At 48.0% G+C, this 23,114-nt stretch overlaps 3 protein-coding genes and 1 long non-coding RNA gene across 10 annotated transcripts in view; 2 read left to right on the forward strand and 2 right to left on the reverse strand.

Moving 5' to 3' along the window:
• Positions 1–11,296, forward strand: part of IRAK1 (interleukin 1 receptor associated kinase 1) — a 34,097-nt gene extending 22,801 nt beyond the window's left edge. For 2 of the 5 annotated variants that reach the window (XM_084835987.1, XM_084835989.1), the window contains exons 10-14: positions 2,517–2,585; positions 2,750–2,974; positions 5,068–5,281; positions 6,660–6,782; positions 10,883–11,296. In XM_084835987.1, the coding sequence (XP_084692113.1) occupies positions 2,517–2,585; positions 2,750–2,974; positions 5,068–5,281; positions 6,660–6,782; positions 10,883–10,935 (684 nt within the window). In that variant the 3' untranslated portion in view covers positions 10,936–11,296. Of the gene's footprint in view, positions 1–2,516; positions 2,586–2,749; positions 2,975–5,067; positions 5,282–6,659 lie in introns of all 5 variants that reach the window. The other 3 variants (XM_084835986.1, XM_084835988.1, XM_084835990.1) reach the window with 2 other exon arrangements.
• LOC146353224 (uncharacterized) lies at positions 470–20,692 on the reverse strand. Its single transcript, XR_014788016.1, has 2 exons — positions 19,869–20,692; positions 470–3,100 (listed from the first exon to the last, which is right to left on the reverse strand). It is a non-coding gene; the product is annotated as an uncharacterized LOC146353224 (long non-coding RNA).
• Positions 8,660–16,904, reverse strand: TMEM187 (transmembrane protein 187). Its single transcript, XM_084835995.1, has one exon. It carries the CDS (start codon positions 16,371–16,373, stop codon positions 15,537–15,539), a length of 837 nt encoding a protein of 278 aa, XP_084692121.1. The 5' UTR covers positions 16,374–16,904; the 3' UTR covers positions 8,660–15,536.
• Positions 18,145–23,114, forward strand: part of HCFC1 (host cell factor C1) — a 35,108-nt gene continuing 30,138 nt past the window's right edge. The window contains exon 1 of one of the 3 annotated variants that reach the window (XM_084835984.1): positions 18,145–18,407. In XM_084835984.1, the coding sequence (XP_084692110.1) occupies positions 18,281–18,407 (127 nt within the window). In that variant the 5' untranslated portion in view covers positions 18,145–18,280. Of the gene's footprint in view, positions 18,408–20,583; positions 23,110–23,114 lie in introns of those variants that run through there. The other 2 variants (XM_084835982.1, XM_084835983.1) reach the window with 2 other exon arrangements.

Below are 23,114 nucleotides of genomic sequence, written 5' to 3' on the forward strand. Positions count from 1 at the left end.
ACACAAACACACACTTGCTACTCTGTTCCCGTTTGTACGCACGCACGCACTCACACACACACACACACTCTCACTCAAAAACACTCCCCATCTGCGAGCCTCTCTGTCTGTGCCTCTGTCTTCATCTAGGTCTGCCTCTCCTTTGTCTCTTGAGCACAGCCTTTCCACAGTGGAGGGAGGTTGTCCCAGGGAGAACATGATGTGTTGGAAGAGGATATGATCAGTTTGAAAAGCTATTCAGATAATTCAGTGCTGAGTCAAGATTCAGCGCTTCGGAGGGTTTGTTATCTTGAGGCAACACTCATAGGCGCTAACTGTACCCGGGTGTGTCGGTTACACCCTCATTTGCCTTATTGGCTCATTTAGAGGCAGAAAATAGAAACTAGGAAGGGGCAACTAGTACCCAAGGGGGGGCCACCTAGCCTTCGCTTAACATCTTGTCCTAAGTGTCCTCCTTTTGTATTGCCCCTCTGCTGCTTGGGCTCTTTAACCCCCTCCTCCCTGGCAGGAACAGAATCTTTGGGGAGGCTTATTTCTCCTGTGCCAGTGTTGGGCAATGTATGGCCTCCAGATGTTTTGGCCTACAGATCTCATCAGGCCTAGCCAGCATAGCCAATGGTGAGGGCTGATGGGAGTTGTGGGCCAAAACATCTGGAGGGCCACAAGTTGCCCATGCCTGCCCATTTCGGCTATCCTGTGTGTGAGGCCAAGCAAATGGCAGGGAGCCACTAAGGTTTCAAGTAATGCCATCTGCACATCTTGAAGAGAAATACACAGGTATTCCACTGCAGGAGCAAAATGTGTTTTTTGGATGCATTCAGACTGAAGACATAATTCACTGTTTTTATTATTTTGCCCATTATATTTGAATCCAAGGAAAAAAATCCTATTGCATATTCAGCCTCAGTACTGGTATCAAAGCACCACAAAATATTGTGATTGAGCTTTTAATGGAAAATTACTTTTATATCGCTTACATGGTGATATTGTTTGCTATAGTGGTGAGAAATCACATTTACATTTTTAAAAGAAATTCTGTTATTGATTGAATTGGATTAACATTGGCAGCGATTCTAACGTACTGATTTTTTTATGATGGTACTTTAGTAACAACAGGACCACGGTGGCTTAGTGGTTAAGATGTTGAACTGCTGACCGGAAGGTCGGCAGGACAGCAGTTCGAGACCTGAGTGCCGCGTGACGGAGTGAGCTCCCGTCTTCAGTCCCAGCTCCTGCCAACCTAGCAGTTCGAAAGCAAGAAATTGCAAGTAGATTAATAGGTACCGCTTTGGCAGGAAAGGTAACAGTCTTCCGTGCACCTCGGTGTTCAGTCATGCCAGCCACATGACCACGGAAGCGTCTTCGGACAGCGCTGGCTCTTCGGCTTAGAAATGGAGATGAGCACCGCACCCTAGAGTCTGTCAGGGGGCCCTAGCCGGCCTCTTTCAGTCTACTCCAGTAGCCAACTCCAGACACAGACAAAGGATTCTTTTCAAGGCTTTATTCCTTTTACAACTTAATAACTCTATCACCAGTGACTAAGCTATGAACAGCAGAGTAACCTATGCCCCGGGTTGGAAACAGTTGGTCCCCATTTGAACGAGAATCACTTGCAGACCCTGAACTTATTAAGGGCTAGGGAGAGTCCCTCCCCTTTTCCCTCGGGTCCTCTGGACGCGACCGTTGCTTCCACGCCAAATGGACGCTACGCCTCCTTTCCGCGCCCTCCATAGCTTGTTGCTCTTTGCGTCTGCGTCGAGCAGCCAGCCAGCCCTCCTCCTGCGCTCTTTCACTCCCAGGACCGCTATCTATCTCTGGAATGCCGGCAGGAGGAATCTCTGCCAGCTGCAGGGCCTGGGAGGGATGAGCACGCTCCTCTCCCACGGACGGCTGTTCCTCCTCAGAATCAGAATTGCTCTGAGGTTCTATGGGCTCAGCGTCCACTCTGACAGAGTCAGACAGGACTGGCTGGGGACACCTTCACCTTTTACTTTAGTAACACCCAATGTTCTGAATATTGTAGATGTCTGCTGTAATGCTTCATAGTATTATGTATGTAAAGCATGGATTGAGAGGTAGCACAGGCCTTTGGATACATGCAGCAAGGCCACATCCAGGTGCCACTAAGGTGCAGAAGGGGAGAAGCTTGCCCGTGCCTTGGATGTTGGCTCTGGATTCTAGGGAGGAGGGGATCGTGCTTGTGTGGGGTTGAGCAAATGCGCAATGCTGGTGCTGTTGGCCCCTCAGCCCTTACGCAGTCCAGAACTCGGCCAGTGTTCAAGGCTAGATGCTGGCTGGCGACGGATAAGCAAATTGGACGTTTGGGGTGAGCCCGAGGGATCTTGCACCAGGATTCCCTGATCATGCCAGGAGATCCTGAGTTTTGGTCACCTGGCTGGCTGACTTAAAATATGGAGAAAGGTTCCCCTCTTCAGTAGCCTTCTTCTATTTTCCCTCCTTTTCCTCCCTCATTGCACGTGCCAGCTTTTTAAACACCATCCCTCTCCACCCCGCAGGTGCTGTTGGAGCTCTTGACTGGAAGACGGCCCATGGAGGTGGATTCACGCGGCCGCAGCAAGTACTTGGTGAGACGCGTTCTGGCCCTCCCCCACCCCCGCCGCTGCTCCCTTCAGAATGCGCAGCTTGGTACTTGGTACTTTCCAACACTGTCAACCCCGCTGCTGCTCCAGCGTTGCCAGCTTCCCCACGTACTGTTTGTCTGACGGGTTGTCTGCCTCTCTGCCTTCAGAAGGATCTGCTGAGCGAAGAGGAGGAGGAGGAGCAGGGAGCCCAGCCGCGCTCTTCCACCATGACTTCCGGCTCCTCCCAGGCACCTCAGCTTGGCACTTACCTCTACCAGAAGCACGTGGACCCGTGGGCTGGGCCCTGTCCAGAGCAGCTGGGCACAACGCTAGGCAGGCTGGCTTGCCGGTGCCTCCACCAACGAGCCAAGCAGCGCCCTCCGATGGCTGAGGTAGGGGGGCGAGGAGAAGGTGGGATCTGGATTCTTTAGGTCGCTCCACTAAGTTTTGATGCTGGGCTGAAATTCTGCTGCACCAAAGCCTTGGGCAAGTGACAGTTGTGGGCCTATGTCTCCCCTCTGTGAAACAGGAAAAATAAGTGGGACACTCATGTACAGTATATCTGCGGCGTGGTGATGTGTTTTATTTCTGTCTCGTGTATAATACTTTCTCTGTCCATTCCCCATTCACATAAACTAGTCACACTACTTGCACATGCCATTCACATCTCTGCATAGTGTGTGTGCGCTTGGCAATTGACCAACACTTCAACAGTGCTGCCTGCCTCTTTCTCTTTGGAATGCCTGCCTACCAACAGAGCACAGTCCCATCTCTCCCTAGGCCTTGTGTGTTCGCTTCTACAAGTTCTTAGCAGTTGGAATGTCTATAAACATTCTGCAACAGCTGAGCCAATAACCTGCATTTACCACAGCTTCTGCCCCCCTTCTGTCAGGTTGCTCTGATTTGCGGTGGGCGTGTTGGCCAAACCACTGTTCTTCTGCAAGTCTTTAATTTGATACTACGTCTGTCTCATCCAGACCACAATTAAGTGCCCTACCAGATCACCCAAAGCTGGCTTTGTTTTTGCAAATAGGTTACTAATAATAGTTACTCATCTCTCATGTTCGTCATGAGAAATTTTAACATCGATAGTAAACACCCTGTTATCAAAGCCATCTGAGCACTATAGTTGGACAGTGAGGGGGTTTTGTTTGCTGCTCATCGTTCTGGAATCCCACACCTTGGGCTCTCGGAAAAGAAAGCCTGGAAGAGCTCTGTGTGCTGGCTTTTGGGGAGCTCTGGGCTGAGCCTGGGTGGTGGCTTTTCAGATGCTTTCAGTCTGACTGGATTTTAGTCTGTGTGTTTGGAAATATGGACATTCCTCCTCAGTCTGCTCAAGCCTGTGGGGAGGGCCGTGACATTATTTATTTACAACATTTCTATACTGCTCCACATCTAAACAGATCTCGGGGCAGTGAACAACAAGAGATAAAATGAGCAAAAGATTAAAAGAATGAAACATGATATTAACATTATTATTTAAAAAACAGAGTGCCAATAAAACCGAGGCTGGTTAAACAAGGAAGGCTTCCTGGAAAAGAGCTGTTTTTAGGAGGTGCCGAAAACAACCCAGTGTTGGCACCTGCCTGGCCTCCAGAGTCAGGGAGTTCCACAGGAAGGGGGCCATCACACTGAAGGCTCTTCTCCAGCTGGACTCCAGTCAGCCATAGGTCCATGTGGAACCATCAGGAGCATTTAAACAAGCAGGGAAACCACAGACACTCATGGTGGGCAGAAGGAGAAAGGAGACACTCCACCGACACGCCCTTTCATAGGGTCTGCAGTCAGAGATATCCAATAGTTGATGCTGCTGCCACAGAGGAAGTCAGCTCCAGGAAGTCCTGCTGTGCAGGCGGAGATGTAAAGGCTTGAAAAAAACCGGGGGGGGGGGGGGGACGAAAAAAACATCGTTTTTCTGTTTTACCTCCCATTTTTCCCCTTCAGGCCTTCACATCTCTAGTACAGCAGCAGGACGTCTTTCTGCCCATCAGTTCCATGGAGCTGACTGGGATATATGTCACTGCTCCTTAACCAGTTGCCACTATTCTGGTGGGTGGGTTCATATACCAGTATATATCTCACCCACCTCTGCCCACCTTCTGCCAAATTATTTTGAGTCGCTATTTCACCCAGTCCTGCTTCTTTATACTGTGTTGCATTTGCCACTGTCTTTATATGTGGTGGCTCTTCTTAAGAAGTCCAGTATAAAGACGAAGGTGAAGCCTGGTCAGGTCAGCCCATTCACTATATAATCTGCTGCCCTTCCACTGTTAGCAGTAGTGTGCATCGGCCTAATAGTAAGGCTGGCTGTGAGGTGGGCCATAATTGTCTCAAGAAGGGAAGGAGACACCCTTTCTAGAAGGAGTTTCCCTGTTTAGCCACAGTGGCCTTTGCTGGGAATTCTGGGGGAATGACTGTGCTCTCTTCTCATTGGCTACGACATTGGTAGGAAGCTCAAGGGCTGACTGGGCTTCCTGTCTTGTAGGTGTACCAAGAGCTGGAGAGGCTACAGCTGTCCCTCTATGGGGAGTCGTCTGCTGCCTTGCTACCCCCGAGACAAATGCACGCTCCACAGGAGGACTCGTACCCCTCCAGGCCTCTCAATCAGCCTGAGGAAAGCGATGAAAGCTTGGAGCCCAGCTTGGAGGTATTGAGCTACAGAAGTGTGCCCAGAGGGAACATCTCTGTAGGCCACCAAGGTAAGACGCTCTGCGGGCCACCTTCTTCCCGCCCCACACGCACACCTCGCCCCACCCTTTCCTGAGCCTCTTCCTAATTGACCAAACAAAGTCTGGCAAATAATGGTTAAGTATTTTAAAGCGTGAATTAAGTACATGGAAACTTCTGCTAATTACAAGCAAAACCTTGGTTAATGGTTATGCAGCAAGGACGTTCAGTTCTAAATTAATGTGATTGGCTAACAGTCTTATGGGAATGTTAACAGTATTCAAGCGACTGAACGGTTCTTCTTCGCTTTTGTTTGGATCCCTAGGGATTGTCCCAGCAGTTCCAAAGTTTGTCTAATCAGTGCATAAAAATCATGAGAGACAAAGGACAGGAGTTCCATTTTTAAATGGGGTTGCGGCTGCAGTGCAGAGTTAGGAGCACCTGCTTGTAAAGCGTGTGAGTGCAAGTGTCGTATGCCCAGGTATGCAAGGCCGGCCTGCTTTTTCTCCTGCTTCTTGCATGTCAGATACAAGAATGGCGCAATTAAACAGGTAGCCCACCAACTACATCAGAGTCACCTTGGCTTTGTGGGATGTTTGATAGTAGACAAATAGGACACCGTGGGTGGCCTGCTTTGCATGCAGAAGGCCCCAGGTTCAATCTCCAGCATCTTCACTCCGGGCTGGGAAGAGCCCTGGTCTGAAACCGTGGAGAGCCACGGCTGGTTAGATGGTGCTGGGATTGATGGAGCACCGGTTTGACTTGACATTGGGCAGCTTCACGTGTACAGAGGAACTCACTTTTCTGGCATCTGAACTTTACTCTGAAGTGTGCACCTCTTAGCCACATCTGAAGATTTATGGCTTGCTTGGCTACCCTGCCAGCATGCTTCTTTCTTTTTCTACTTTTCTCTCCCATTCCTGGCTAGCTTGTTCTGCGACATCCCCAACCCCCAGCATTTGACAGCTCCCACCCCATCTCTGATTTAAAATCATCCGTCTCTGTCACTGCTCTTATTTACTCAGTCATTTTAACTGTGTCTCTCAACACAAGATTCTTGAGGAAGCTTAAAAACACTGCATGAAAAACATACAGCTAATAGAATAACAACAAAATGGCAGCAGCGACTAACAGCTGTTTGGAAGCAGCAGTAAAAACCACAGGGTTAGCCTTTAAAAGCTTGGGAAAATAAAACTCTTTCCACCTGGCACCTAGAAAACCTCAATTGGCACCAGGTGAACAGATAAAGGAGGGAATTCCATAAATGAGGTGCCACTACTGAGAAGGCCCTATCCTTGGTAGTCACCCACCTCCACTCAGCAGGTGGAGGCACCCAGAGCTGGGCCTCCGATGACGATCTCAGCATCTGGGCAGGCTGTCACTCAGTGATTGGCTACTTTCTCTCTGCAGGTGACTCTGCCCCTCAGATCGTCATCAACCCAGCACGGAGGCGCATGATGGAACGGCTGGCACTCTACCACGAGGGGGCGCTTGACAGCCTGGGTGTGCTTGCCTCTACACCTTCAGGGGAAGGTAACCTCCCCACCTTGCCACTACTTCTGCAGTTGGAGCGTGGTAGTAGTCAGTCTTGGTCTCATTAGGGACCAAGGGAATGAGGTTTTTAAGAAGGGGCAGTTAGGTTTCCACATCTCATCCTAGCAATCCATGCGTTCACCAAGTACATTTCTGCAAACCATCCTCTTGTCTTTCATAATAGAATCAAAAACCTTAAGCCAGGCATTGTGTTTGATGGGGAGAACTAATGTGTGATGCAGGAGCAGCCTTGCCTGAGGTTTGCGTTATTGGATGTCACGTTTGTGTAGAGACATTTGCGCATAGAACGAAAAACAGATGGTGCTAGTCCATGTGATCTGGACAGTTTGTGGTATGCAGATCAAGCCTGCTGAAGTAGGGCTTTATGCAAATGGGACGTCTGATGGCATAACAATTGGGTAGGAGCAGTAGCAGGCACAATTCCTCTTCTCCACTGTACAGAAGCTATCCGCATCAAATGTAAAGTAATGACAGAGGTAATTACTACATTTTACCCTATGCCCAAGACTTGTTTGTCACCTGATTTCTCCATGTGTGTCTTCACGTGGGAATATGCTATTGAAATGGATTCCTGAGAATCTATTAAAACAATGCAAATGTGAATCTGAACAAGTTTCTAGACCTCATGAGAGTGGGAAGAGAAAGGGCAGCATTGTTCAAGGTCTGGAGTTCCTGTCCAGTCTGGCCAGCAGCCCCTTCCTCAAGGCTTCCAGTCACATTTGTCTACCCTTGGTAGCTCCTACTCCTCACTTATTTCTATCTGCCTGCCTGCTGCTGGATTGCACCTCTCAAAAATGTCTGAACTCTAAAATCTCAAAGTTCCTCAAAACAAATCAAACATGCCGAGCATCATTCAAAAAGAAAACCTGAAATCTAAATTGTACCATTGGCGTTTCTTTCCAGTGTAGTAACTGGGCTTTCTTTTACATGGAGGATATAACGAACTCCAACATATCACCACATAGGCTAGGATGGGAGCAGAAACAAAGCTAGAGGCCTGGTGTAGTTGGTCATATTACTTCTGAGAGGGAAGGGGAACAAATCATAAGGAGGCTCGAGGCATTGGTAAAATATTCCTTCAGCGGGGCAGGTGCTGAGGAGGAATCCTGAATTCCTGGGCTGCTTCCAAATGATGCTAGAAGAAGGAAATAAAACACTTGCTAAATATCCCCAGGATCTACCCTTGGCCTCCTCCTTTCCTCACAGAAACAGAAGAGGAATTAGCTCTGAAGTCTTGTTTTTTATCAGATTGATACCTTCACACTTCTACTCACCCCTTCACATTCCCATTTCTTCCCAGGCTGTAGTTCAGGGGTGGGCAACTTGTGGCCCTCCAGCTGTTTTGGCCTACAACTCCCCTCATCCTTCACCATTGGCTATGCTGGCTACATTTGGTGGGAGTTATAGGCCAAAACATTGTAGGGCCACAAGTTGCCCACAGCTGCTGTGGTTTCAGGCCATACAAGGATGTGCCTCATACAAGGATGTGGCACAAGGGCCGTAGTCCCTTCTATGACTAGAATTCTTTCTGATGGTGTCAGCTTAGTTTTCACAAACAGCAGATGATGGGATAGACCCGTGGGTCAGAAGTCTTGGCTGTACTACTTCACATGATGGAATGCTTCCCCACCTGCCCAGAAGAATTCCCTGCACATGGAAAACTGGTGTGCCCCGGGAGAAGGCTAGGTTGAAATCCTTCTCCCCAACATGCCGGTTCTCAATTTGCAGGGGTGGGGGGTGGGGGGGGGTCGGCATGAAGAAGCATCCAGTCATTTGAGGCCCCACCTGTAGTCTGAAGTAGTGCAGGCAGGATGCAGGTTTACCGCCTGTTTGTGAAAAATAGGCCTGAGTCTGTCTCCTGCCAGCTTTTTTTTTTTTTCTGGCTGTTGGGGTGTGATTTAGATCTGATGCTCAGGGTGCAGCCGCAACACTTGTGGTAAGGGAAAAGGCGCTCTCTCCATTCATTCCTTCTCTCTCTGCCATTTTGGAACTCTTCCCTTACTTCTGCTGCTGCTGGTCCCTGAAGCATACCTCCTCGGCCCATGCCAGGAAACAGAACAGATGAGAATGGTTGCTGCAGCATAAGCAAAGGGAGAAAAAGAAGCAGGCCTACCATTTCATTATGTCTTCTACAGTTTGGTTTACACCAGGGGTGTGCAAACTATGGCCCTCCAGGTGTTTTGGCCTATAACTCCCACAATCCCTCACCATTGCCTATTCTGGCTAGTGCTGATGGGAGTTGTAGGACCAAAGATCTGGAGGGCGACGGGTTGCCGCTTTTGGCTTACACATATATACAAGGGTCTTGCTCAAAGTGTTTCTTTTACCCAGCCGCCCCCCTCCCACCCCCATACTGTGAAACTTGTGGGCACTAAACAGGATTGATTTATATCAGATGATACCACACGGGGGATCAGCCATTTTGATACCAAAGAAAATCTGCAGTTGTAGGACAGATCAAGCGAAAGTGTATGTAAATAATTTGTTTCAAGACTGAAGCTGTGACAGTAGGTGAAATGCCTTCCCACAGCACCAGATGAGACTGCCAATAAAAGTGGGCAGGGGGCTTTATGTGAACTAGGTGGAAGAACACTACTAGCCACTGTAGGGATTTTTATTGAAAGTGGGGGTAGACATCCCTCCACTTAAATAAAACAGTACAAGGAATAATGCAATATGTAAGCCAGGCTGCAGGAGTTCAGAGGGGGAAACAGCTCCCTCCCCTTCCTCAGAATACTTATGTCAGCCTTCCCCAGCCTAGTGCCCTTCATAGCCATGTTGGCTGGGGATGATGGTAGTTGGCCAACACATCTCGAGGGCACCAGGTTGGGAGGCAGCTGGCTTACATGGTGCCTTCACTCTCTTATTAAAATCTACCTTGTCTGAGAAGCCACTGATTGAACCCTCACTCCCAACCGAAACAAAGCCAAAGTACACAGAGCTGCATTTGCTAACATACCCTCCTTGTTTTTGTTGGCGCCGGACCCTTCTTTGTACTCTCCTCCAAAAGTGGTCAAGAGTATGGGGGGGGGAGTATAGAAGGAGCTGGTCCACATGTGCCAGCACCAGGAACAGAGATGGGGTGGGGGGAGTATTTTCCTCTGCAACCACACGGACTAGAAGTTGGGGTTTGTTTTATTTGAAAGGTTGAATTCTTCATTTAGGCCTGCCTTCCATAAGAAGATGAGCAAGAGCCCTGCTGGGTTAGACCGCAGGTCCATCTTGCCCAGCGACCTCATTCCCACCATGGCTAATTAGGTGCTTCTGGGAAGCCCCCAACCAGGAGACAAAGGCAATGGCTTTCCCCATTCTTGCTTCCCTCCATTTATTGGCATACTGCCTCTGAATATGGAGGTTCTGCATCTGTTTAGTGATCGCAGCTAATAGCAGCTGATAGGCTCTTCCTCTATCTAATCCCCCTTTAAAGCCACCTAAGCCAGTAGCCAACCTTGCATCTTGTGGCAGTGAGTTCCGCATAGTACGTGTTGTGTGAAGAAGTACATCCTTTGAGAGCACTGGTCCATGTAAGCTTGTATTATTTAATCTGACTGGGAGTGGCTCTTCAAAGTCTCACACAGGCAGTGTAGGGGTCTTTCCCAGCATTATTGCCAGAGATCCTTTCATCTGAGACGGAATGTGAGGCCTCATGCGTGCAAGACATGTGGTCTCCCACTGAGCCATGCCCCCCCCCCAATAGCATGAGCTTGTCTGAGAACGTAACCCAGGATCTGCTGTACCCAAAGCATACAGGAATAATACCTGTAGATCAGGGATGGGCAACTTGTGGCCTTCCAGATGTTGTTGGATTGTAACTCCCATCAGCCCCAGCCAGCATAACCAATGGTGAGCCAGGTTGCCCACCCCAGCTGCAGATCAGTGAGCCAGACAAATCCATGGAGTATAGCCTAAGCCATGCAGGATTGTGATCCTTCCCCACAGCTATGACTTCTGAGGGCTGGCAGCGGGGTACGTAAGGTGCTGTATTATCTGTGATGTGTATGCTAAAGAGGGATAGGGAAGGTTTTACTTCATCACAGGGTGAAGCATTGGTTAAGTTCTCTCTCTCTTCTCCCATCCAGAATGCATTGCAGAGCCCCCTCGTGAGCCCGAAGAGAGTGACGAATTCGAGTGATGCATTTTATGGACATGGAAGGATTAAAGTTCTCACAGCGCTGATGGCACTTTGCAGATTACAGGGCCCACCCTCCCTGGGATGGTGTATATCCTTAGCTGGCACCATCCCCCCCACAGCACACAGGTGTTTCTGGTGGGATCGGACATCAAGCCAGTCCCATGGCTGAAAGGGGGGGGGGGGGCTGCCATTGAGGCCTATGTGAGTGGGGATCAAAGTCCACACCGCACCACTGGGTGGGTGGAGGAGGTGATGCTTCTGTGGATTTTTTAGCCCTATGTTTCTCCCCACAAAGGCTCCTCACTACATTCTCCTTTTCATTGAACTGGTACAATAAATAAAATATTTTATATATTTGTAACCTGTCTGTATCCTTCTGGTGGTAGAGACCTGTTTCTCTCTCCTCCTCCTCCTTAACTAGAGGCATGATTTGCAGGTAGTTATAAAACGGACTGAACAGCCAGCCTGCCTATGTCTCCCCACTATAGGAGGAGATAAGGCATGGTGAAGGACCAGCCCCATCCTTTCAGGGCTTCTACGTGGCTGGGAATTCTTTCTACCTCCTTCCTTCCCTCCCCCCTCCTTCCTTTTCCTTACCTTTGCCGCGTGAGAAGATTGGGACAGGCAGAGGAGAAGCAATATGGAAATTGAGATCCCAAACAGGGTCTTACACTTTAGATCTTCTCTCTCTCCTTCTCAATAGTAACCATCATTTGTTTTATTTGTTAAATTTGTATCCTACCTTTCCACCAAATGGTGCTCAAGGCAACTTTGTTCGCTGAGATAAAAACTAACCAGCTTTTCATGAAACCACGGATTGATGTGGTTTTGAGGGGGGCGGGCTAGTATTACGTGCTAAGCGCTCAAGAGTGTTAATGCTAAATGATGGTTAGCACTGAGAAGGGAGGAGAAATTGTGCTGGACGGGGATCAGGAGAAGGAAAAGGTGCATGCTCCTGAGGCTGGTTCGCAGTTTGTTCGGGGCCTAAGTGGTTTGGCGGGAGCCAGCATTACATTTGCACAGGGCCCAAGTGGGAGGCTGAACTGGGGTAAAGCTGCCTTGCACTTCAAGAGTGTGTCTTCTTTAAATCACAGAGGACTGTTGTCTCTGTTCCTTCTAGAGTAGCCCACCCTATTGTTATTATTTTCTACATCACCCCATAGCTGATGCTCTCTGGGCAATTTACAAAGATTAAAAACCATTAAAAACACATAATACAAAGTGTAAAACCATTTACATGAAAACATATAAAAAGACAGGACACGCACAGACAATATATGCTGCCAAATGCTTGAGAGAAGAGAAAGGAATGAAAAGATAACAATGTTGGTGCCGGGCAGGCCTCATCAGGGAGATCATTCCATAAGGGGCGGGGGGGGGCACTACTGAGAAGGCCCTCTCCCTTGTTGCCACCTTCCGAGCCTCCCTTGGAGGAAGGCTTTAGATGCTGAATGTAGTGTATCCTCGTCTTGTTCAGTTAGAAACAGAGCATATTTTAACCAATATACTTAAGAAAACTATTCAAAACTTAAATGAAGCTGCCTTATACCAAGTCAGTCTGTGGGTCCATCTAGCTTCATTCATGCTGATTGGCAGTGGATTCAGGGAGGAGCTTTCCCCACACAATCTGGAGATCCTAGGGATTGAACCTGGGACCTTCTGCATGCAAAGCAGGGGCTGTTACCAGTGAGCTATGGTTCTTATTTGACCAACTATAAATGGTAAATGGGGGCTCCAGAGTGTCTCTGAGCTAGCTCCCACCTAGTTGGTGTGTAGAGTCTACATGTACTTGGACCTGGTACACTGGGACGTTTCAGTGCCTGAATAAAAAAAAGCCCAAAGGCAGTCTCTTCTCACTAATAAGGCGCTTGGGATATGGCACACCTGATACCTTGGTTTACTTTTTCTAGCAACTGAAAGGCAGACACAACTGATCCTGCTAGACCTTTCTGTCTGGTCTGATACGAAGAGCTGATTATGAAGAGATAATTGGTGACTTAGCTGCAGAACATAGTAGGAATTCATGGGATGGTTCTGAATTGTTTGTAGCAGGTGGTCTCAAAACCTAGTGAACTACTCTCTTATTTGTGTGTTCTTGAACGGTTTCCATCTTGTTGTTCTTGTTCAGTCGTGTCCGACTCTTCGTGACCCCATGGACCATAGCACGCCAGGCCTTCCTGTCCTCCGCTCTCTCCCGGAGTGTGCTCAAGTTCACATTCATTGCATCGGTGATGCTATCTAGCCATCTCATCCTCTGCCGTCCCCTTCTCCTTTTGCCTTCAATCCTTCCCACCATCAGGGTTTTTTCCAGGGAGTTTTCTCTTCGCATTAGGTGGACAAAATATTTGAGCTTCAGCTTCAGTATCTGTCCTTTCAGACAGATATCAGGGTATTCAGTATCAGGGTTGATTTCCTTTAGGATGGACTGATTTGACCTCCTTGCAGTCCAGGGGACTCGTAAGAGTCTTCTCCAGCACCACAGTTCGAAAGCATTGATTCTTCGGCGCTCAGCCTTCCTTATAGTCCAGCTCTCACAGCCATACGTTACTACTGGGAAATCTAGGTCCTTTGCTCACCTATGGTTTGCCCATTGTGGGTGGGTTGGATGCAGGTGAGCTGATCAGTGGTTGAATCCAGACACAATGGAGATAATTATGGATGGTTTTGACTTGAGGAAGGATGGGATGGTACATGAAAGGCAGGCACCTCTACAATAGGAACTCTTGCTGGTTGTCCCACAGCTGTAGAACATCTATGTGCCCTTAGTGTACAACCATGGCATACAAATGTGGGTGTTCGAAAGAGGTTGGTTATTTTAAGGTCGCTGGAGTACAGAGGTTTGGGCTCTGTATACCACCTTTTCCCAAAGCTGCAGTGAATAGGACAATGGATAACTCATTGTGTGGTTTCAGTGAAAAGGACAAGTTCCATGTTGGTGATAATTAGAAAAGAGAGTGAAAATAAAACTCTTACTGAGGACAACCCTACCAGAACATATTACACTATTCTAGTCTCAAGGTTAGAGGTGTGAGTGACAATTGCTAGGTCTTTACAGAATAGATCTGAAGTGGGGAACCTCAGGCCAAGGGGCCAAATCCAGTCCTGGGGTTCCAATCCACCCCTGCAGGGTTCCCCAGATGGCCACGCCCCCTTCACCCCAACCACCAATCATCTGATGGTTTCCTTGCTTTTGTGCAGCTTTTCCCTATTCTAAAGAGTTGAAATGCCTCTTCTAAAGCTTGGTTACTGGCAAAACAATATACTAGCATTTTTGGCCCCACCCCTTTTGCCTTCAGCATCACCCACCACTGGCATGTGGCCCCCAAGAACTTCTCTGGAATTGAATTTGTCGCTTGGGAAGAGGGCAGAATTCAACTGAAAGAGGTTGCCCACCCCTGAAATAGATGCTGAAAGATGTGAAAGGCATAATGAGCAACCATTACAACCTGGTCATCTGGACCCACCCCAAGGTTGTGAACAAGGCTGGCATCAAAGGTAAGCGTGGTTGGGCACCTGCCAAGGGCCCACGCCTCAGCAGGGGGCCACTGATGAACCCCCTGGAGTTGCTCCTCGAAAGATGAGGATAGCAGGTGGTGACAATGGCGGTGAGAAGGTAGACTCACTCAGGGAGGGGGCCCATTGAGGGTGTCTTGCGAAGGGTCCCTCAAAAACCTGGAGCTGGCACTTATTGTAACTCTAAGAGAGAGGAGATGGAACATACGTTATAGCACTGGCTTCCTACTATTTTTCCAAAGAACAATTTAAACAAGCTGCTTTGGACTTGGGGTCAGCACCCTCGCTCTACCCTGGTTCACCCCAAGACTCAGGCTGGAGTTTGGGAGCTCAAAGATAATGCCTGTTGCAGGAGGTAACAGCCGGGCAGCACTTGCTAATTAAATTTAAATCTGAAGTTTCACCAGTGATCTCCAGAGAAGGAATATTGACTTCTTCCCCATGTTTCCAGAATATATTTATGATGCTTCTGTTGGTGTTTGTCTTTCAGTCCCCTCTATTGCAGAACAAGAGAGGAAAAAGATGGAAACTGGAGATAACATCTTGGAAAAATGGTGTGGTTTAAACTTTACAGTGGAGAAAAACAGGGACAGGTGATGTGGTAAATAGCTTGTCCTCTTACTCCTGGCCCAGAGATCAAACTCTTTTTCCCCAGAGACCTTAGGGAGGAGGCTGAAATCCTGAAACTGTAGGTCTTGAAGACCACCACCTCTCTGTTATTGCATCACAACCTTTCAGATCAACTGAGAGCACTGTCCTGGTGGTGACATGGGTATAACTAGATTCAACAGCAAGGGTATATAGAATGAATCTGAGTGTCGTTGTCGTCGTCCCCCCCGTATGTGATTTTGTGAAAGCGGCAGAACTGCTCGGGGACCTTGGGCTGGTGGCAGGAAAGTGCCCCCTTACCAACACCGCTACTATGCTCTTGTGCACTTAGAGGAGCCAGAACACGTTTTTTCCTTTTCATCAGCTTTTACTTTTTCTTTCAAATCTGATATTACATCCTCCTGCCTTGACATCAATTTGATGATAAGGTTATAAATGGTGATTTGTGAAGATTATGGATTAATTAACGTTGACCTGAGCTAGCATTTGCTCAGTCGGGTAAAGAAGAGAAAGGCACAATGGAACTGCAGCACGTCGCAGATCTTGGACCAAAAGTGGCCAGTTAAGCGGCGGAAGGGTGCCCACTGTGCCAGCTCCTGGTCCCACAGCTTGAGGCTTACAAAACCCAGGCAAGAAATCATTCCCAGTGCCATGATCCAGAGAGAAGTAGCACTGCCAAGATGCCTCTGTACTTTCAATGTTCTCCAAACAACAACAAATATATGTCCACCCAATGCCAGCTCAAAACCTTGGGGGTGAAGCAATGCCAGAACATAGCTTGCCAATGAAGTCACTTCCATGGCCAGAAAGATCCCTGGTTGCCAGCCATGTTCCAGGAAGTAGCACCAGATGGTGGCCCAAGCAAAAATGGGCAATGTCAACCACTGATCCAAGACAGCTGCCCAGTGATGCTGTGTCCAGAGCCGGACCCATTGCATAGGCCCATATGTGAGGGCCATGAGGGCAAAGACCTCCTGGAGGTAGTGTGCCTGTCCACGCTTGCCACCTGAAGGCAGCCAGTACCAGCCCAAGAGTATGTAGGCCAAATTGACTAAGCAATTGGCAGGCATAGCCAGGGCAGCAGGCAACCTTGGCATGGTTGGTTCTGCATAGTGCTCGTACCCAATGTCAGTGTGAACGCCATCAAAAACCCCTGAAGCCACAACTGCCACACAAAGCACCAGACCTCCAGCCACATGCAAGGGCGCTTCTCTGCCTTCCGATTTTGAAGCAGCCCTTTCCTTGCGCGAGTCTCTCTGCACGGCTTCTGAACTGCTGCTGCTGCACCTCCCGCTCCGACCGCTCCGTTGTTCCATAGGTTGCTTGTTTGCTTGCTTGTGTAGAACTTGTAGGGGAGCGTGTGTCTTGAATTCCTCTCCTCCCGATTTAACACAAGGGGAGGAGAGACTACAAAGTGGATACAAGATCTGGCAGGTTTCCAAGTTTGAGTTTCCTGTCTCAGTTCGAACTTCCTGTCCCAGTGTGGACTTTGATCCTCATCCCACTGTTATAAAAAGAGAGTGGGCGCTCATGGCGATGGGAGACAGTTGTGCTCTTGTCCTGTAGATCTAATGCACTGCTGGCCTTTTCCCCTCGTCCACAGCCCTTCCCCCAGCAGACCTTGGTGCCTATGTAGGACTATGTTCAAGCGGTAGCCCAGACTGTTCCCTTGGCAGCCGCGCTATCCAGTGTTTGTGGTTATGAAACAGCTGCAGCGGCAGGATTGGCTGTTGGTGACATCACTGCACGGTGGGGGTGCGTGGGCAAGGTTGTCTCCTTCCCAAGGTCTTGTGTTTTGTAACCATGGGGACAGCCAGAGCCAGACTCCAGACTAAGGGGGTCCCTTGGGCTCAGGCCTGCAAGACAACCTGTACTTCAAAATACAGGCGCTGTTATTGCAGAGGCACTGCTGCCACCTGCTTTAAAGGAACCTCTGTAGTACATAAGTCAGTTCTGCAGCAACCACGTCGTGCAAGACTTTCTGCCCCCTGTAGATTAGAAACCTCTGGCAGCAGCCAAAACAAAGTTTATTTTTTGAGTGTTACTGTTATAAAATTCCTTTGAATCTGAAGGCAGTATTGAGGAATCTTATTTATTCTTATTTATTCTTCCTCCAGGAAGATAGCGTACATTTTATCCTTACAACAAGCCTGTGAGGAAGGTTATGCAGGCAGGAGGGAGAAAGTCTCTCTCTTTCCCTCTCTCTCTGAGTGGCCCAGGGCCGCCCAGTGAACTTCATGGCTCAGCAGGAATTTAAACCTGGATCTTCCCTGTCCTCCTCTAACCCCTGCACAAGTATCTTAGGGCAGAACTAAATGTTATTTCAACAATTTCCAGATGAGTAGCCATGTTTAGTCTCTTGCAGCAAAAACAACAAGGAATCTTGTGGCACCTTAAAGGCTAACAAATTTATTCTGGCATAAGCTTTAATTGGCATATTTGTATACAATATGCTGGTGGGAGGGGGAAAGGAGAGTGTTGCATAATCTAGGAGGGAGAAGTTTAAACTGTGTTGTTGGGGCTTTGAAATGCAAAAAAATACAGACAGTGCTGATTACCTTAAGTTGCCATTCACAAAACAGTTCTTGGGTGATAACACAGACAACATACCAATGGTGAGCTGATTAACATATCTACTGTGATTTAAAAAACCCAGAAACCTTTGTCCTTATTCGAACCACAATGAAAGAGTTGAATCTCTTGATGAATTGTACTTCAGAAATTTCAAAAGCAGGTATCATATCAAAGTGAAATTCCTTTGTTGGAGATTGCCACCTTAAGGTCACTGATAGAGTGTCCTAGAAGGTTGAAATGTTCCCACACTGGTTTATGTCAATGACCATGGCCATTCTTGAACAAAGGAATTTCAAAGACAGATAACTTGAAATTGCTGAATTATAATTCATATATATTTTGCAAGGCATGCCCTGGCTTGGGAGGTAAAGCCCACCATGCATGGTGAAATCATTGCCAGTGCACTTTCAGATGAAAAATATATTTTGAGAAAACTATTACATGAGGCAAAAGCACTTTCAGACCCTGCGCACTACAACTAAAATGTTACATCTGTATGCACCCTCTCATGATGATAACATGGAGGCACTTGTATTTTTCTGTTTAATGTTTAAAGTGTCAGCTACATTTACAGTCAAGATGTGCCTGTGTATTGCAAGCATGGGGAACAGCCAATTACCAATAGTTTCTCCTTCCATCTTCTGTTTTTATGCTCTATACGCCACCTGCTACTCAGCAGTCACTCACAGCTGCAGGGCTGGATATGCCTCAGCATACATTTCCCACCCCACAAAGTAGGGCAGGAAGCCCACAGTTGTTGCTGCAGCTGCAGTCAGGTATGGCTTAGCAAAATAAGAGGTGGGGGGGAGGCCTAAGGGACCTGATGCCCAACTTTTTAAAAAATGTGTGCATCATGAAATGAGTATCTTGGGAGATTTTAGGGATAGGGTTGCCACCTTTTTTCTGCTTTCTGTTCCTGTGCTTTTAACAGCAGCCTGACATTTAAAAGGTGAAGACTATTTCTGGCACAAAGATAAGTAGTGGACAAGTTTCATCTGATGAATTTCTTTGTATCTGGCTGTTGTTAACGGTGTAAGAGCAGAAAACAAAAAGTGTAGCAACCCTATGCTTAATGAGCCTGTACTGGGTGGTTTGACACGGTGCACTAATCTCTCACACAAAATTCAATTCCTGGCATGATCTCACCCACCCACCCGGCTATGCAGACAGAAGCACACTTGCTAATGAGCAGGGTCACCAGGGACAGGAAAAGGTTTATTTCCCACCCCAATGGTGTTCTCAACTGTACCCCTTTATTTTCTCCAGTTACAGGGGAACTGTTAACCTTTATTAGATGACTAAGCAAAGTGGCATCACTATTTTTTAGTAACTAACACGAGTAATTTTGAAATCCTTCAGACTTGGCCACCCCCTTTCTCCCCCTCTGCTTTTCATGTCACTTTTTAATGGCTTTTAAAATGTATAGTATATTTTGGCAATTGAATATCTTACCATTTTCTGCTAACCTTGGCTAATGACTGAAAAAGTATTAAACATTAAAAAACAAATGAAAAATACTTTTCCTGTTAGTTGCAAGATAGTTATGTTATAATTTGCTTGATAACAAGACGCTTCCTTATATCTAGCAATAATTAGATTAAGTCAAATCTACCTTGTTATAATTTCTAGGCCACTTTCAGTATGCAAAATGGTCTATGATTCTCATCTAAACCTTCATGTCCAGTAATGTACCTGAATTCACAACTATATGGGGAAACAAGTGCTATTTGTGTAAACTCGTTTTAGCTGCTTAAATAGTTTTAAATTTTGTATGTTAAAAAAGTTAGCTTATGTTTTTATCATGTTGTATTTTATAATCTTGTTATGTTTTTTATTAATTGCTGTGAACGGCCCAGAGCTTTGGCTATGGGGCAGGATAGAAATGAAATAAAAACACAGCTATTCTTCTGGAAAAAGCAATAGCATGTACAGAACCCTCCCCAGGTTGTTAGACAGCATTTATGTAACACCATGGATATACATCCTGTTTTACATAGTAACATAACCAAAAAGGCAGATCCCTACCCTTCAGTGTCTACATTTTGATAGATGACTAAGCAGAGAGGAAATACAGGAGGAAGTGGGACAGGGGAAGAACGTTCACAAATGCAATTATATAGGGATAACTTCCCCAGTGATTTTATATGAGGAAGACAGCACCTCTAGATTCCTACTCCTAAGCATAGGTTTTACTAAAAGTATAAGACCCACGCGTTTGCAAGCCTGTGCACACCTACCTGGGAGTAAGCTCCACTGGATGAAGACTTACTTTCGAATAAGCATGCAAAATGTAATAGGTTGCACACAGCGCATTCCCCTGCATGCTTACTCAGAAGTAAATCCTACTGTATTTAGTTGGACTTACTCTCAGGTAAGGATACATAGGATTGTGGCGTTCATAGAGCATTGCGAGGTCACGAGGCGAGAGAAGCAGCAAAAAGAAGCGTTGATTTCTCATCTACGGCGGTGAAACCTTAAACCCACCTACATCCGGGTCTTCAAACAGCCGGCGCAGAGGCCAGGGAGAGGGCTGCTGGGGAAAACGTGTCTGCGCCTGCGCGTTGAGACAAGCGGTTGCTATACTAACAATTTTAGTGCGCAGGCGGTTTGGGGGAGGCGGGCCCAGAGTAGCTACTAAGACGCGCTGTTAACTATTCTCACGCCCATACGTTCCTCATATTGTTCTTTACCCGAGGGAAACTAGACTGCGTTAGTTGTACAAATCTTCTAGAGATCTATCTCCTAGCAACCGAGCCGGTTTCTAGGCGCCATCTCGAGTAGGCACATCCGGATAGCAGATAGTGGCCATCTTGAGGGACAGTTATACCCTTACGCAAGAGCTTTGGTCGCCATCTTGAAAAACTAGTGTCATGACAGCACCATAGGGATTATTAGTAACGCGCCGTATTTGTTCCCGCCTTCAACATCCGGGTAATTTAATACGTTAGCGCCATCTTGTTGGATTCCTGATCCGATGGTTCTCGCCATCTTGGATCCATTTTGAGAAGCGCTAGCCGCTAGATTTCGGCTAAGTCCATGTTGGATAGTCCTCCTGTTTACAGAGCAACTGCCAACGAACGAGCGATCGGCTATTTTGAATATGCGGGGATTCAGTGCTCCGCGATATTTAGTTTTTCTTGCGCTACAAGCTACATCCGGGAACTTAGTACGGAGGCTTATTGAAACTCAGGGGGGAGCCATCTTTGGGCAGTGTACCTCCCATCCGGGTAGTCAAGAAGCAGCCATCTTGAATGTGTATATATCCGCAGGAGGCACATACGGGCATAGTGAAACCGCCATATTGAATCACATATAATACGGGACATTTATATACGGGCATTGGGAAAAGACGCCATTTTGGTTTATATTTGAAAGGGAGGCGGCACATCCGGGACGTTTGCGGGCCATCTGTGTTTTCTATTTTGTGACAGTGATAGGAAAGGGGGTGGAACCAAGATGGCAGCTTCCAGGAAAGCATGAAACCTTAAGTTATGATCCCGCGAAGCACTATATAAACCCTACTGAATCCCAAATAGAGTAATCCAACCAGTTGAGAACCTGAACGGGATTCAGGAAAGGCGGAAGCACAGAGAAACCAGAAGAACCATTTCTGAAGGAAAAGGGAACTCCCGATTTCGGGGCGTGACTGTGGGTGGAAACTGTAGATTGTGTGAGCAGACATAGATTGCTAGCTCTCATTTGAATGGCATGCAGGCAGAAACTTTTGTCCTTTGTCCACATAGAGGCGTGTTCAGGTGTGTCTGCAAATCATAAGCGGGGTTATTAGCAGATCTCAATTTTTTAAATCAAAGATGGCGGCGCCCATAAAGCTGCTATATAGTACAGTACTATATCTGTTGAGAGAGGGAAGTGTATAGCGCCTCCCTAAAGTATTCGTGGCCGGTATTAGCGGGCAGGCTGATTATTGGAGGGAGCAGGGTTTTTTTTTAAAAAAGCAAGGGGCGGGCTTTCCTATTCAAAATGGCGACGCCCACAAAATATCTACTTACACAACTTACAATTGGATTTGGCACTGGAGAATCGTCTTGCGTTTATAGCAATAAAAAACTGCGGTGAATGCTGCTGATACTTTCCCCCCAATAACACGTACAAAAGAAAGAGGAGTTCGAACGTCCACTAACATGGCGGTGTACAGGCAGCCCTGCCCACCGAAAATGGCGGCGCCCTGGTGGGAGGGGTTCCGTACAGAGGCCTCGTTTTGGCCCCGCCTACCGCGGCTGCCGAGGAAGAGAGACTCCTCACAGGCGCAAGATGGCGGCTCCCAGGGCGGCGTGAAGGCGCCTGGAGCCCGCAGCTTGCCCATCGGTGCCGTACAGCGGTGGTGTATCGAGCGGCCCGCTGTGCTTGGAAAGCGGAGGAAGGGAGCCCTGGCTTAGAACTCCGGGTTGGGGAGCAGGCAGGAGCAGAGGGAAAGACGCGCCGGGTGGGGGGGACGAGGGGGAGGCGGCTTCTCCCTCCCTGCGGCCGCCATTTTCCGTCCGGGCAACACAAGATGGCGGCTCCCAGGGCCGGGCTCTGAGCGGGGGCCGGAGGGGGGCGGCAGAGGGGCCCTGCTACGACGGGGGAGGAGTAACTGCCCCACGCGGGGTAGTTCCCTCGCAAGGGGAATTAGTATAGTTTTTCGAAAGGGGGGAAGCAATTAGGGGGTGATTTTGTTTCAACCCCTCTTCCTACCACAAGGGGAGGGTATTTGCCCCATAGAGAGGGTGTCTGTACTGGGGAGTTGGGGAGACGGCGGTCTAAACTCACTCTCACGGAGTGGAGGGTCAGTAGTCCCTCGGCAAAGAGGCACGCTCGTTCTCTACGCTTGCAACTGCCCCACGTCAAAGAAAACATAGGCAGGTATTTGCCCTGCCAAGGGTTGTTTTTGGAGGGTGTATATTTTTCAGCATCTCTTTTTCACAATTACTCCGAATTAGTTTGTCTGCTGCAGCAAGGAAGTGACTGACCCAATTCCCATGGTGAGAGGTGTCCTAGTAGTGAAAAGAGGAGTTGTAGGGTGTTGTGCCCCATTTAAGAGGGGCTGCTTGAGCCAATTCTCCTTTAAAAAGTGAAGGCAGCGTTGCCCCTGTACACATTCTTACCTCAAAAGAGGTAGAGTGCACGTGGTGGTGGCGGCTCTTCTTTTTTTGGCCACCCCTACATAAGAGAATTGATAAGGTTGCCCTCTTGCTTTGCTCTTGTAGAGGTCTGATTGCTAGAAAGGATACTTATTTGAGTGTAGGGAGGTGGTTTCTATGGCTGCCGCCTCTCCTATTGTCCCTAGTGGGGGCTCCCCAACAGGTGTCGGAGCCACCCCAGGGCTGCTGCAGCCCCGCTGGAAGCGAGTAGTTGGGTGGTCAGGCCCTGTGCCTCGGCCCCGACATGGGCATAGAGCTGTGGCCATCAAAGAACTGATTGTGGTCTTCGGAGGGGGCAACGAGGGCATCGTGGATGAGTTGCATGTCTATAACACAGGTAAG

Source organism: Heloderma suspectum, chromosome 2 (assembly GCF_057233095.1).
Source record: "Heloderma suspectum isolate Gila_16-S chromosome 2, 16-S_ref, whole genome shotgun sequence".
NCBI classification, from domain to species: Eukaryota; Metazoa; Chordata; class Lepidosauria; order Squamata; family Helodermatidae; genus Heloderma; species Heloderma suspectum.

What these genes read in the sequence shown, in the direction of transcription:
- TMEM187 (XM_084835995.1), bottom strand. Translation starts at nt 16,373, where the DNA reads ATGGAACAACGGAGCGGTCGGAGCGGGAGGTGCAGCAGCAGCAGTTCA.